We start from the raw sequence: 14,879 nt of genomic DNA on the forward strand, positions 1-14,879 counted from the left end.
GATTAAGGCAGCAGGCAGAGCGTCCATGTGTTTTCAAAACAAAGAAGGGAGAAAGCCGCTGCCAGTTTATCTCCTTACGAACAAAAGGATCGTGCATGTTAAAATTCAACAATCTGATCCTTCCCTCGCCCAACATTTGCTGTAGGGGGAAAGTCGGGACGTCACCATACACATTAGATGTTTGGGCGGTCCTGCCGAAATTGGCAGATTCGGCCGAAATACATCTGTGATTGGCCAGCTTAAAGGGGTTTTCCCACGAGGGACATTTATGACATATCCACAGGATATGGTAGTTACGGAAACAGCGTAGCTCGCATGCTACGCTGCTTCCGTATCTGCTATTCACTACTATGGGAGTTACGGAAACAGCTGTAACTCCCGACCATAAAGTCTGGAAGTGAGCGGGAGTCAACCATAGCAGACAAAGCTAGAACGGGGTTTAGGGGGGCCCGTTCTAGAGAAAGGTGCAGGTCCAAGAGGTGGGAACCGCATCTATCTGACATTTATAACATATCCTGTGGATATGTCATAAACGTCCCTCGTTGGAAAAACCCTTTAAGCTAGAAGAAACAGAGTAAGCAAATTTTTTTAGACCTTTAACATAACTAATTAATAACCCTTACCAATCTTTAGAACGAAGAGGTCGTCTCACTTTAATGAGGTGGTGTTGTAATCCCCAGCACAGCAAGCGCTATAAATTGTCAAAGGTCACAGATGTTGGACCCCCGCCGATCAGAACGTGATATGCCATAACAATGAAGGGAATACCCCTTTAAAGCAGTATTCTGGTTTAAGCAAATTAAGCTTATTTATTTCCGAATGAAAAGTTCAACTTTTTCTAATATACTTTGGGTATTAACTGCTCAAAATTTTCAAGGTCTCTGCTTGTAGTAATTGAATGAAAACCTTAAATTTTTACTTATGGAGGTTTAAAATCTGTTCTGGTCATGTGATGATTACACAGGCGCATGACTCGTTACTGTACTGTAACCAGATCAGAGCTCTCTCCTGTAATAACCTGTGCATCTGTGTTATGAAGAGGGTTCCTACTCACTGACAGCAAGCAGAAATATTGAAAAAATGTTAGGAGACAATACACAAATTATATTAAAAATTTACTTTACACCATACTATAAAACAATAATTATTTTCTGAAACTGGACATCCTTGCAGTGTAAGGTACTTTTAACGGAGCAGTATCATGGTAGACCTGGGGGCCAACTTTAGGCCCCTGGCCACCATGACAGCAAACCGCAATCGTGCCACAGGGAAGCCAATGGGATAATAGAGTGGCCACCACTGCTGTATAATGCTGCTAATGCCTTTGTCACTATTGACTGTGACATCTAAGTGATTAAATGGCCAGGATCAAATTTATCTCCTATCCTGGCCCTTACTGCGAGATGTTGGTTGTAATATACAGTACCACTCAGTTCCTGAGGCCGCTCCATTCCCCACTCCTGACTATGTATGTCAAATGTCCGTAAGGGGTAAAGATGTCTGTATATAATAGTATAAACAATAATACACCGAGCAATAATAATGATCAAATGGTACCTGTGTATCTCTGCAGAAAACTACAATGTCTTTTTCTGGTCTCTTTTTGGGTACAGTTTGTGTCCCAGCATGATGGAACACCACGCCAGTCACTTTATGCCGATATCCACCCAAATAAGGCTTACGGTAGTTAAGCCTTTCAATTTCTACTGCTATATCCTGATAGGTTTCTTCTCCTAAACAAATATATAACAAATATACATAACAGACATCAGATACTTCTTGGAAGTATGTTCAGTAGACATTGCAATGAAAGTAGTTAAATTATGGAAAGTATACATATATCATATGGGAAAAAAAATAGAAGTTGAAAGTCAAACCTGTTTGTACCCTAACGGTAATAACATCTGGCATGCTGTATTCATGCTGGAATTTCATAGCTTTGATTGGATAGTTTTCAGGATCCATTGACTGCATGTCCAGCTGAATCATTCCATGAGGTATAATACCAAGATCCACTAGAGTCTCACAGTCTTCTATAATTCGGCCTAAAGGGACAACCAAATTCCTCAACAATATGTACACATGTACAGTGGAATTATGAAGAGTACATGTTTACAGTACAACTAGATCACATTATATACTGTACACAGCAATGCTCTGGACACCTTTGACACATGGAAAAAATGATTGGGTGTTACCTGGAGTTAAAAAAAAAGTTGCACTAATTTTCAGGCTGCAATCTACATTTTTTCATTTAAATTCAGACCCCCGATATTCAGTTTGCACCTGCTCCTAGTTTTAGACTTTTCTCATGTGGTTGTGTCCCCCCCAGTGATACATGCTGAATATGAGGTATGTGACTCCAGGATGCTGCTGCTTTCACTAGCTCTCATTAACTAGTACAGCTTCATTCCTGTGATTTCGTCTTCTAAGGGTATGTGCACACGACCTCTTTTCAGACGTTTTACGCCTCGAATTACGCCTGAAAAGATGGCTCCAATACGTCGGCACACATCTGCCCATTGCTTGCAATGGGTCTTACGATGTTCTGTGCAGACGAGCTGTCATTTTACGCGTCGCTGTCAAAATATGGCGCGCAAAATGACAGCTTGTCAAAAGAAGTGCAGGACACTTCTTGGGACGTTTTTGGAGCCGTCATAGACTCTATTGAAAACAGCTCCAAAAACGGACGTAAAAATCGCAGCGAAAACGCAGCGAAAAACGGAGCGAAAAACGTGAGTTGCTCAAAAAAGTCTGAAAATCAGGAGCTGTTTTCCCTTAATCGTGTGAACATACCCTAATACAACCCATGTTTAATCTCCTCTCCCCTGTGCTGACAGGGACACTGATGCTGCCTGTGTGTGTGAGATATACCCCCTCCCTCTGCAGATTCTGCCATGTGTGCTCTCCTCCTATATACAGACTGTGTGATCTCCCCCCTTCCTTTTACAGAGTCTGCTGTGGGTTCTCCCATCCCTATCTAATGCAGCTTAATATGCTATGGTGTACAACCTTCTTCCCTAGAGCACAATAGTAGGACATTTTTAATGAAGACTAAGGGCTTGTCCACACGTAACGGAATTGCTGCAGAAAATTTCTGCAGTAATTCCATTGAAATTAGCAGACGGAATGTCAGCTACTTTCAATGGAGTTGCTGCAGACATTTTCTGGAATGTTTTGGAATTGCAACGTAAAAAACGCAACATTTCCTGCATTTTTTTACTGCAGAAAATGGTGCGGATTTTGCTGCGTTTTTCTCAATGCTGGGAGATGGTGACATCTCCTCTGAAACACAGTAATTCAGTCCACGCATGCGCGTTACAGGCTGTGCAGCAGAACAGCACATACACGGCACGTCACAAGTGACGTTTCGTATACCCGGCAAAGAATTGAAGATCAACAAAGAGGCCAGAGCCAGTGAAGAGAGTGACGTCACCCGTCAAGTAACCCACTTCAGGATCTGGAAACGGGGCCACTTTGGAAAATGGAAGTATATTACAAATGTATTTACATTTATAAATTACAAGCATTAACACATAGTCATTTAATCTCGGACAACCCTTTTAACTTCTGTTTCATTAAAAAAACACGTTTGTCAAAGAGGTGTCGTCACTTGTAAAGAGAGCCGACACATAGATTAGTGCAGAGCTGCCCACGCTGAAGCAGCACTGCACTCATTAAACCCCTTCCAGGCTGCCGACGTCTATACATGTGCTAACTGCACGGGGCATCGGCAGTTAGAACGTATATAGCCGTATGGCAGTCGTGAAGGGGTTAATTTTTAACTTAGGAAGCAAAAGAACAAAAATCTAAATCAGTGTAAAGGTGTCAATATTCTTTAAGGCCATAATTGAGATACCTTAAACTCCATAACCAAACATTCTGAAAACAATCATATACTGCACATTGTCAAATATTTTTTTTTTTACCTTCAAACATTATCCGTATGACTGTTTCTGGAATTTTCATTTGAGATGCAAAGTAAGTCTTAACGTGCTCAATAGATTTTCCAATAGAAAATGCAACTGTGACTACTTGGCCATCAGGAGTTAGCATCACCTTTACTAAGATTAAGAAAATAGTTACATTAGTTACCACATATCAGTCGTACCTTATCAATGTACTATAGCTACTTGTTGGTTTATCCACTCATTTTGTATTTTATTTTATTTAAATGTACAGATGAGCTGGGAAAAGACGTGAACTGAGTAGTGCCAACCCACAACCCTGCAAAGCTTCACCATTTGGTTGTTTCAGCTATTCTATTACTGACATTACTGATCTTTTCCTGCCGAGACCCGTGCCTGTTTATAAGTCGGCGTCTACCTTGTTTGATTATGTTTATGATTGCTCATCTTGTATTATGCTTCTGATTTCCCAGCTTGTCCTTCATCAGATTTTCCTGTGGTAGACTATTGATAGAACAGTGACCAGTGGATTCCCCCTGGAAAACTCGATACCTTAATTATGTGTTTTTTTTAAAGGTAAAGAACAAATAATACATTAGACTTCACACCTCTACCTAGCCCAAGCAAAATGTGATAAACCAGTGGGTCCAACCACTAGCTCATTAAAGTATGACTGCTACTACGTGGCCAAATTACTTTATTATGCTGAGCAGACACAATTGTTCAATGGGAAAATTGTATAGTGTATTGTGAGCCTGTTGACTACCTCAGGGGTCAGCAACCTTCCGCACTCTAGATGTTGTGAAACTACAATTCCCAGCATGCCCTGACAGCCTTTGACTGGAATAATAAAGCCTTTGGCTGTCAGTGCATGCTGGGAGTTGTAGTTTCACAACAGCTGGAGTGCCGAAGGTTGCTACCTAAAAATGTACAAGCTATATGACATGTGAGATAACACAGTACAGGCATATATTGTACTGGAATAGTGATTAAGATCTAAATAAAATCCCTAGTCATACACATGAGACTACGGGCTCTGTCATACGAAAACCTAAAATGCTTCTGTATAAAATCGGACGCATATGGAGGTACAGTGGAGGTCCTATGTACCTCTATGAAAACCCGTTTGTGGTCCCATACAAAACAAAGCTGTTATATGGCCACGCACCCTTAGTTCTGGCACTTTTCTTGGCTAACATGAGAGCACTCAGACTGCAGATTAAATGTTTGCATTGGCTTCAACTCCCTCAAAGAGTATTGTTTGATTGCTGTATGTACAAAGACATGTCTATTAATAAAGAATAAATATTTGCCACAAGATTTTTGGAAGTTATTTTGAGCTTACAAACCACAAAATCCTGAAGATTTATATCTTCAAATTATTTTCCCCAGGGCTTCTCAGATTTGGGATGTTCGGGTATGTTCACACGCTTAACCAAAAATGTCTGAAAATACCGAGCTGTTTTCAGAGAAAACAGCATCTGATTTTCAGGCGTTTTGAAGCTGAAAATTAAGCTTCTTTTAATTTGGAGCTTCTTTTGAGGCGTTTTTCATAGTGTTCAATAGAAAATCATTATTTTAGAGGGCGTCAATTTTTCAAGAGCGTCATTTTAGGCGTTCTTTAAAACAGAGGCGTAAAAAGACGCCCTGTATGAACTAAATGCTGTTTTTCCCATTTCAATGGGCTGATGATTGTAGGCGTTCAGTTTCCGTTTTTTCAGGCGTTTTTCGAGGTGTAAACGCCCCGAAATACGCCTGAAAACACTGCGTGTGAACATACCCTGAGATCCAAGATATGAGTTAAATGATCAACATAAATTACACAGTCTGCACAAAAAAATGAATTGCTATGCCATAAGCATCTGGGTGGCCCTGAGCTAGAACAATTAAAAACAATAAACCATTTTGATAAATGGATTGAATTTATTGTATTTTTTTTTTCAATGGTATACTATACATTTTACTTTGGAAAACAAGTAACTCTTGTGTCCCAGCAGTGATAAACTCCCCTTCTATGTTTATTCAGGGTTGCCAACCTCCAATTCAGAAATTTCTGGACAACTCAGCTAAAAATCACGGACAGACCACAAAATCAAGAGTAAGGCCACATGCACATAACCGTAGATTTCGTCCGTAATTACGGACCCATTCATTTCTATGGCCGTAGAAACCTATGTCATATTTTTTTATTTTACGGACCGTGTTCCCATACTTTATATTGGGAGCATGGTCCGCAAATGCAGATGACTGTCCGGAGCAGTCTTTGCCCGTAATCACGGACCGTGGGGCCTAAGTGATAATAAAGAGCATAACTAACACCTTTTATAAGTGATAACACGAGTGGGATAGTAAAAAGAAGAGCACGGGCACAACTCGAGATGAATTAAAAAACGATTAAGTAAGGCTTCTTTCACACTGGCGTTTCTATACGTTTACCTCTCTTCCGTCAGAGGAAGAGAGGATCAATACATTAAACGGAAAGCAACGGTTTGTGTCAGTCAGGGGTCCGTTCTGATGGAAAGCTCTGACAGAACGGAGCCGTGACGCAGATGTGAACGAAGCCTTAATATACGTTTACCTCTCTTCCGTTAGAGGAAGAGAGGATCGATACATTAAATGGAAAGCGACAGTTCCATTAGAATTACCATTGATTTCAATGGTAATTCTTTTGAATCAGTTGCTTTCAATTTGTCTCCGTTCGCTAGGTTTCCGTTTTTTTGAACGGAAACAAACGTGCAGTCTGCAGAACTTTTGTTTCCGTTCAAAAGAACGGAAACCTAGCGAACGGAGACAAACGGTAAGTAAGTTATACAAAAGAATTACCATTAAATTCAATGGTAATTCTAAGGGAACTGTTGCTTTCCCTTTAATGTATCGATCCTCTCTTCCTCTAACGGAAGAGAGGTAAACGTATATTAAGGCTTCGTTCACATCTGCGTCACGGCTCCGTTCTGTCAGAGCTTTCCATCAGAACGGTACCCTGACTGACAGAAACAGAAACCATAGGTTTCCGTTTCCATCACCATTGATTTTAATGGTGACGGATCCGGTGCCGATGGTTTCCGTTTGTCTCCGTTGTAGTCGACTACGGTATTGATTCCGTCAAAACTACGGAACCCTTGCACAACGGAGACAAACGGAAACCATTGGCACCGGATCCTTCACCGCTGAAATCAATGGTGATGGAAACCTATGGTTTCCGTTTGTGTCATTCAGGGCTCCATTCTGCCGGAATGCTCAGACAGGATGTCGGAATAGAGCCCTGATGCAGATGTGAACGAAGCCTTATGCTAGTGTAAACTAATACAATTAAGATATTAATACTATATTTAAAAAAATAAAAAAAAACTCTCCCGGGCTTTGAACGAGGGTCCTTTCACGTGTAAGGCAAATAAGCGAACCACTACACTAGAGAAACTTGGATAGTCAACCTGATACTTGCAAACAGTAGTAGTTGAGGGTCAATTACGGCGGGCAATGTTTCAGTCTCTCCCACCGGCAGGGGCTGTCTGCTGAATGGGGGTGGTAACTGGTCAGAGACTCAGAGTCAGCCTGGCTGCCGCTGCATGCACAGGGAGTGACTGTGAGACTCACCAGTCTATGTATTGGACAGTGTTTATTTCTGCCGGACGCTACGGACAGCAGAAGAAAACACCGTTTTTTGTGGCCTGCCCATAAATTTACAGACGGTTGGCAACCCTGTGTTTATTAGATAGGACACTATATCCTAGATGTCTAGAAGATGGAATACCTGTAGCTGTAGCGCTGGACTCATCTGAAGAAATGTTCTTTTCAAGTTTATTTTCTGAAAACATCTGTGGATTGTTATCTTGGTCCTCTTCATTTTTTATAGATGATTGTGCATTGTTGTCCTGCAATTGTTGAAGGAGATCAGCGCTTACCTCCATTTGGTGAGGACTGTCTCCACCGTGTTGAATTGTTTGTGATAATTCTTCATCTAAAACAAATTAAAATGGTTGTACTTTAGGTTTTGTACTATGATGTATAGCTTTTCTGAATGTGGCCACTCACCTCCTATGTTACCTTTATTCTTATTTATATCTTGGCCTTCCAACATATCTGGTGTCTCTTCACTCTCAATATGTGGTTTCTGGTCTAAATCTTGTACTTCTCCATTCTGGAGATCAAGCTTCTGGTCTTGTTCCTCATGTTTTGCTTCATACTGTACATGTTCGACGGTGGAAACCATTTCTTGCTGCATTTCGTTATCTGCTGATATTAGCTCTACATCTGTTTGCTGGGCTACATCTGAACTCCCAGATACAGCTGTATTTTCCATCTTACGCCGTCAGCTTTTATTCCCCTTGCCACCCTGGACACATGAATAAAGAAATACATTTTGGTTTAACTGAAGTATGAGATTTGTACAAAATCAGATTACACAAAGAAGGAATTCTGAACGCTAAAAGTTATTAACTCGTTAATGACCAGGCCTATTTAGGCCTTCATTTCAGCAGCCATAACTTAAAGGGTTAAAAGGCGGGATTGGAGGTTCCTCCGATCCCAGCTGTACGCACCTCCTGCCACCAAAAGACAGTGGGCGGTCGTTAAGGGTATACATACAGATTTCGATATGATCCTATCCAGTGAATGATCACCATTCTCCTACCCAGCAAATAACTCACAACACGTTATCCAAAAAATGATCATATTTATAAATTTAGGCAGTTCCCATCCAAACTAACAAACATTACAACAATAAATAACACCATAATTGCCCTTAGCAAGTCCTGACAACTGAATTATCAGGGTTTTCAAGGACTTGATGGCCTATCAAGTGACTGCAGTACTAAGCACAGCCACAACTGTATGTATGGCGTTGTGCCTGCATAAATAATGAAGCGGCCGTGGCACTCGCTTGATAGCCCGTTTGAGTATGCTCGCATCAGGGCTGGACAAAACCCGGTCATTATTCAACTAGAATATTGGCCCTGATGGTTTTGCTCTGTACATTTTAAACATTCAGGAGGCAGGTGATTCCACCTGATGACGGATGCATAGAGTTGGATGCTGTAAATGACAGCATCAACCTCCATATCTTCCTGCAGAAGCAGTCAGAAACCCCTCCTGTCAGGCAAAGGTAGTGCACAGTGGCGGTCATAAACGGACATCACTCGGTGTTGTTTCTTCATCTGGATGCTACAATCAGAAGCTGGCAATAGCCCTCTAATTTCATAACTTTCTGGGGTAGGCTTTGCTGTGACTACTGAGAAAGGCGATGGGCAGCTCGGAGGCTTTTCTGTGACAACTGAGGCAGTGTGTGAGGGCTTCTGTGACTATTGGTGAAGTGGAGGCACGCTGCCGCGACTACTGGGGAAGTGGAGAGGCTGCTGTGACTACTGAGAAGGTGGTGAGCAGCTCGGAAGCTTTTCTGAGGCAGTGTGTGAGGGCTTCTGTGACTATTGGTGAAGTGGAGGCACGCTGCCGCGACTACTGGGGAAGTGGAGAAGCTGCTGTGACTACTGAGAAGGTGGTGGGCAGCTCGGAAGCTTTTCTGAGGCAGTGTGTGAGGGCTTCTGTGACTATTGGTGAAGTGGAGGCACGCTGCCGCGACTACTGGGGAAGTGGAGAGGCTGCTGTGACTACTGAGAAGGTGGTGGGCAGCTTGGAAGCTTTTCTGAGGCAGTGTGGGAGGGCTTCTGTGACTATTGGTGAAGTGGAGGTACGCTGCTGCGACTACTGGGGAAGTGGAGAGGCTGCTGTGACTACTGAGAAGGTGGTGGGCAGCTTGGAAGCTTTTCTGAGGCAGTGTGGGAGGGCTTCTGTGACTATTGGTGAAGTGGAGGCACGCTGCCGCGACTACTGGGGAAGTGGAGAGGCTGCTGTGACTACTGAGAAGGTGGTGGGCAGCTCGGAAGCTTTTCTTAGGCAGTGTGGGAGGGCTTCTGTGACTATTGGTGAAGTGGAGGCACGCTGCTGCGACTACTGGGGAAGTGGAGAGGCTGCTGTGACTACTGAGAAGGTGGTGGGCAGCTCGGAAGCTTTTCTTAGGCAGTGTGGGAGGGCTTCTGTGACTATTGGTGAAGTGGAGGCACGCTGCTGCGACTACTGGGGAAGTGGAGAGGCTGCTGTGACTACTGAGAAGGTGGTGGGCAGCTCGGAAGCTTTTCTTAGGCAGTGTGGGAGGGCTTCTGTGACTATTGGTGAAGTGGAGGCACGCTGCTGCGACTACTGGGGAAGTGGAGAGGCTGCTGTGACTACTGAGAAGGTGGTGGGCAGCTCGGAAGCTTTTTTGAGGCAGTGTGGGAGGGCTTCTGTGACTATTGGTGAAGTGGAGGCACGCTGCCGCGACTACTGGGGAAGTGGAGAGGCTGCTGTGACTACTGGGAAAGTAGGGGGATGCTGCTATGCTTTTGTGACTAATAGGGAAGTGACCAGAGGCTGCTATGACTACTGGGGAAGCGGAGGGAGAGCAGCACCATAATAACCACGACAAAACAGCATGTAAATTGTGGTAAAACTGCAGCAAAAATTGCATGCATTTTCATGTAGTTGTGCCACATTGTGGCAATGGTGTGGCTCTGCTGCACCATAAGGCGATTTTCAGGATAAAAATTGCCGCAAAAAACATACTTTGTCAGCAACGTGAAAACCCAGCCTTACTATCCCGTGTCAATTATTATCAGAGGACTGAGGTGCCCCGCTGTAACGAAGTGCAGCTCAATTCTGACTACTGGGGGGAGGTAAGGACATGCTTGCACAGCCCTAGTTGCGAGGTGGACGTGGCCCTGACTTATAGAGCCAAAGATCTGCCTAGGCCCAGTTAACATTCATAATATATGTCAGATCACGAAAGCCTTTCCTGAACCGGTACTACGGGATCCCATTCTAAAGAAACAGCTTTCGAGCCCTCATTGATCATTTAAGAGCACGCTCCTATGGATATCCAGCATGCCACCTGCTGACATTGCAGCACAATGGAAACATAGTCATCTCTAGAACATGGATTTCTAGAGATTTTAAATGGTTACGGCCATGTGAAAGATATGTTACCACTGCCCTCTTTTGTGGCAGAGTTTCTAAGCACCCGCAGACAGCATATGGCACAGCATCTTCTGTACCCTCTATCAAACAAGGGGTCCTGGTAACAGATTGCCTATAATGGCTGCAGATGTCAGGACATTCTGGGAGTTATAGTTCCACAACAGCTGGAGCACCCCAGGCTGTGGACCATTGACTACAGACTACAACAGACAAACCCACACAAATAGTTACTGTACTTTATAGTGCTGTAATGGCTGAATAAAGAAGCATCTTACTGATATGGTATTGTCTGCAATGTACATCTGATAATAACTTTCAGCAAATTCAAACCATATGCAATAGTCAGTAATAAGCTCCATTAGATATCATCTGCCCCCTCATACCACGCTCACCGGCCCCGGAGTCCTGGATGACTTGTTGTCACTGCTGTCTCCAGGGCAACGGACGGCAGGCGGGACACGCGTTTCTCGGGTAACAAGAGGGCGGGGCGACACCGCCCAGGACATTGTCGAAGGGCGGGAAAATCTGTGACGCTGAACTCGCCTTTGCTCATTACCTTTCCGATAATGAGCAGATATTATGACGAGTTTACATTGTGGAAAGCGCGGCTTTCTAGTCATTCCCTGAACATAGCAAAGAACTAGATGAGTTTTATCGAAGTATTTCAATACAATTACACATACATCATACTTGAACTTCGTTCAAAATAAAAAAAAAACATGGTAACTACAGACTCCAGTGTGCCGTGGACAGAACAATTGTTGGTAAAATGGAGAAATAATAAAATAATCCAGTAGTTGCATTCTGCTTATCAGTGAATTATCAGTCACACTCATAAATGTGATATTTTTTATTACGTGTTTTCTCTTTTTGGAAGTAAAAATCCCACAGACACGTTCATGCATTTTTTCCCCCCCAAAAACAGCATTCTGTCAGTACGGCGATTTTTAGGGGGTTTTCCACTAGAGTTGTATTTTTCGGGGGTTTTCCACTAGAGTTGTATTTTTCGGGGTTTTCTTTGGGGCTAAAATGCTGCGACTAGATTTTAGTTCAAAGTCAATAGTAAAATATGAGTGTCTACATACACAGCATTTTGGTTTGTAGCCTTTTGTGGTGGTTTGTTCAAAAAGCTCTGGGTATGGTGTTTTGTCTGGTGTTTTTCTCCATAAGCTTCTCAATAAAACTTAAAAAAGCCTGGAAAAACGCATGTGCAAAATGATACAAATGTAAAAACGCCACTTAGGCCCTGTTCACACGGAGTTTTTTGACGAGTTTTTTGGGGCAGAAACCACACCAAAAAACTCCTCAAAAACCGCCCGAAAATGCCTCCCATTGATTTCAATGGGAGGCAGACGAGTTTTTTTTCCACGAGTAAAAAAAACTTGTCGTGGTAAGGCCCTGTTCACACAGAGTTTTTTGCAGGAGGAAAATTCCTCCTGTAAAAACTGACCCTGGAGGTTTTCATGTTTGACGTGGTTTTTGACGTGGTTTTTGACGCGGTTTTCCAGGCGGTTTTTGCCGAGGTTTTCACACGCATGAGGCTGGGTTCACACAACCATGTTACGTACATAATGTACGGAACGTATTTCGGCCGGAAGACCCGGACCGAAGACAGTGCAGGGAGCCGGGCTCCTAGCATCATAGTTATGTACGATGCTAGGAGTCCCTGCCTCTGCGTGGAACTACTGTCCCGTACTGTAATCATGATTACAGTACGGGACAGTCGTCCTGCAGCGAGGCAGGGACTCCTAGCGTCGTACATCACTATGATGCTAGGAGCCCGGCTCCCTGCACTGTCTTCGGTCCGGGTCTTCCGGCTGAAATACGTTCCGTACATTACGGACGTAACATGGTCGTGTGAACCCAGCCTGACATCCTTCTGTCAACGGATCTGTCACCATTGAAATGAATGGTGATGCAAACGGAACTTACTTCACACTTGCCTTTCCATTGAGGGGTTCCCCTGACTGAAAGCACCGACGGAACCCCTCAGCAGAAACCACGCTGATGTGAACAGGCCCACATTAAAAAAAAAAAAAAGTATACTTACTTCTTGAATCAATTTCCCAACATCAATGTCCATTCGGTGGTACACCTCTGCTGTCGTCATTTCTGTTCCTGAAATGTTAAAAAAAAATAAAAAAGAGATGACATACATGAACAACTGCATAAAAAAATTAAAAAATTAAAAATAAAAAAATTGAAAAAAAAAATCTAAAAAAAAATTTTAAAAAAAAAATTCTAAAAAAAAAAATGCACAGCTCCATACATGTATAGCATGTATGGAACATAGGAGCAATTGCACTTACTTGTATTCGATTTGGATGCAGGACTTCGGTTTTCTGTATCCCTGAGTTCTGTCCACGATGTTTTTCAGCCTCCACGAGCAGACAGGAAATGACAGCCCCTTGCTGGGCTGGACTAGCAGCAGGAGACGACTCCTGCAAAACACTCGGCAATATACTCGTCAGAAAACACCTCACTAGTTCGAGGTGTTTTTTGACGTGTCCCCATTGCTTTCAATGCGGTTTTGGACGCGGAAACCGCATCAAGAAGGGTCATGTCCCTTCTTTTTGCCGCAAAGCGTTTTTTTTACTCGCGGTAAAAAAACGCCTCCGTCTCCCATTGAAATCAATGGGAGTCATTTTGGGTCGTTTTTGGCGCGTTTTCCGACGCGTTTTCCGCGTCAAAAAACGTGTCAAAAAACTCAGTGTGAACAGGGCCCAAAAAGAAGCAACATGACCCATCTTGAGGCGGTTTCCTCCTCCAAAACCCCATTTCAATGAGTCAGAAAGAGGAAAAAAAACCTCGACGAGTGTTTTGACGAGTTTTTGTAAAACCACTGTGCAAAAACCTACCGGAGCAGTTTTTGCAGGAGGAATTTTCCTCCTGCAAAAAACTCCGTGTGAACACAGCCTTAAAGCTTCGTTCACATCTGTGTCAGGGCTCAGTTCCGTCACATCTGCGTCTGAGCTTTCCGTCAGGGAAACCCATGAACGGAAGGAACCCTGACTGAAACAAACTGAAACCATATGTTTCCATTTGTATCACCATTGATTTCAATGGTGATGGATCCGAATGCAAATGGTTTCCGTTTGTCTCTGTTGTGCAAGGGTTCTGTTGGTTTCAGTTAGGGTTCCGTTCATGGGTTCCCCTGACAGAAAGCTCAGACAGAACACTTGAACGGGGCGCTAACGCAGATGTGAACAAAGCCTAATAACTTAATATTAATGCCATTGAAAAAAAAAAACGATTTTTGCCGTTTTCTACAAGAGTTTTAAAAAGCAGAACAAAAACCTAGTGTGAAGGATGGCTGAGGGTGATTTTACACATAGATTTTTTTGGGAAAAACAGTTTTTTGTTGCATTTTTATGCTGCGTTTCTTTGGACCAAAAACATTGTGACCAGATGTTAGATTAAAGGGGCTTTGTCACCACATTATAAATGCCCTATATTGTACATGAAGTGATCGGCGCTGTAATGTAGATTACAGCAGTGTTTTTTATTTAGAAAAACTATCATTTTGACTGAGTTATGACCTATTTTAGCTTTATGCTAATGACTTTCTTAACCCCTTCCCGACATTTGACGTACATGTACGTCATGGAAAGTACTGACTTCCCGCATCTTGCCGTACATGTACGTCAAACGTTTGGCACCGGCTCAGAAGCTGAGCCGGTCCCATCATCACCGGATCTCAGCTGTATCTTACAGCTGACATCCGACTGTAACGGCGGGGACCGAAATTAGCTTCGATCCCCGCCATTAACCCCTTAAGTGCAGCGCTCAAACGCGATCGCTGCACTTAAGGTGTTTGCAGCTCATCGGAACCCCAGTAATGAAATTGCCGGGGTTCCGGTGGCTGCAATGGCAACCGGAGGCCTAATACTGGCCTCCCGGTCTGCCTAGCACCGAAGCCGGTCAAGATCCGCCCAGCGGCGGAGCCTGATCGGCTTCCGTAGCTGC

The 14,879-nt window shown here is 43.3% G+C and overlaps 1 protein-coding gene across 1 annotated transcript in view; it reads right to left on the bottom strand.

Annotated features, from left to right (window-relative positions):
* IQUB (IQ motif and ubiquitin domain containing) overlaps nt 1-11,406 on the bottom strand; it is a 40,583-nt gene extending 29,177 nt beyond the window's left edge. The window contains exons 1-6 of the mRNA XM_075857167.1: nt 11,306-11,406; nt 7,941-8,241; nt 7,660-7,866; nt 3,930-4,064; nt 1,878-2,045; nt 1,558-1,733 (exon numbers count right to left, since the gene is read on the bottom strand). Of these exons, the coding sequence (XP_075713282.1) occupies nt 1,558-1,733; nt 1,878-2,045; nt 3,930-4,064; nt 7,660-7,866; nt 7,941-8,208 (954 nt within the window). The 5' untranslated portion in view covers nt 8,209-8,241; nt 11,306-11,406. The remainder of the gene's footprint in view (nt 1-1,557; nt 1,734-1,877; nt 2,046-3,929; nt 4,065-7,659; nt 7,867-7,940; nt 8,242-11,305) is intronic.
* Between the last annotated feature and the right edge of the window lie 3,473 nt (nt 11,407-14,879).

Source organism: Rhinoderma darwinii, chromosome 3 (assembly GCF_050947455.1).
Source record: "Rhinoderma darwinii isolate aRhiDar2 chromosome 3, aRhiDar2.hap1, whole genome shotgun sequence".
NCBI lineage: Eukaryota > Metazoa > Chordata > Amphibia > Anura > Rhinodermatidae > Rhinoderma > Rhinoderma darwinii.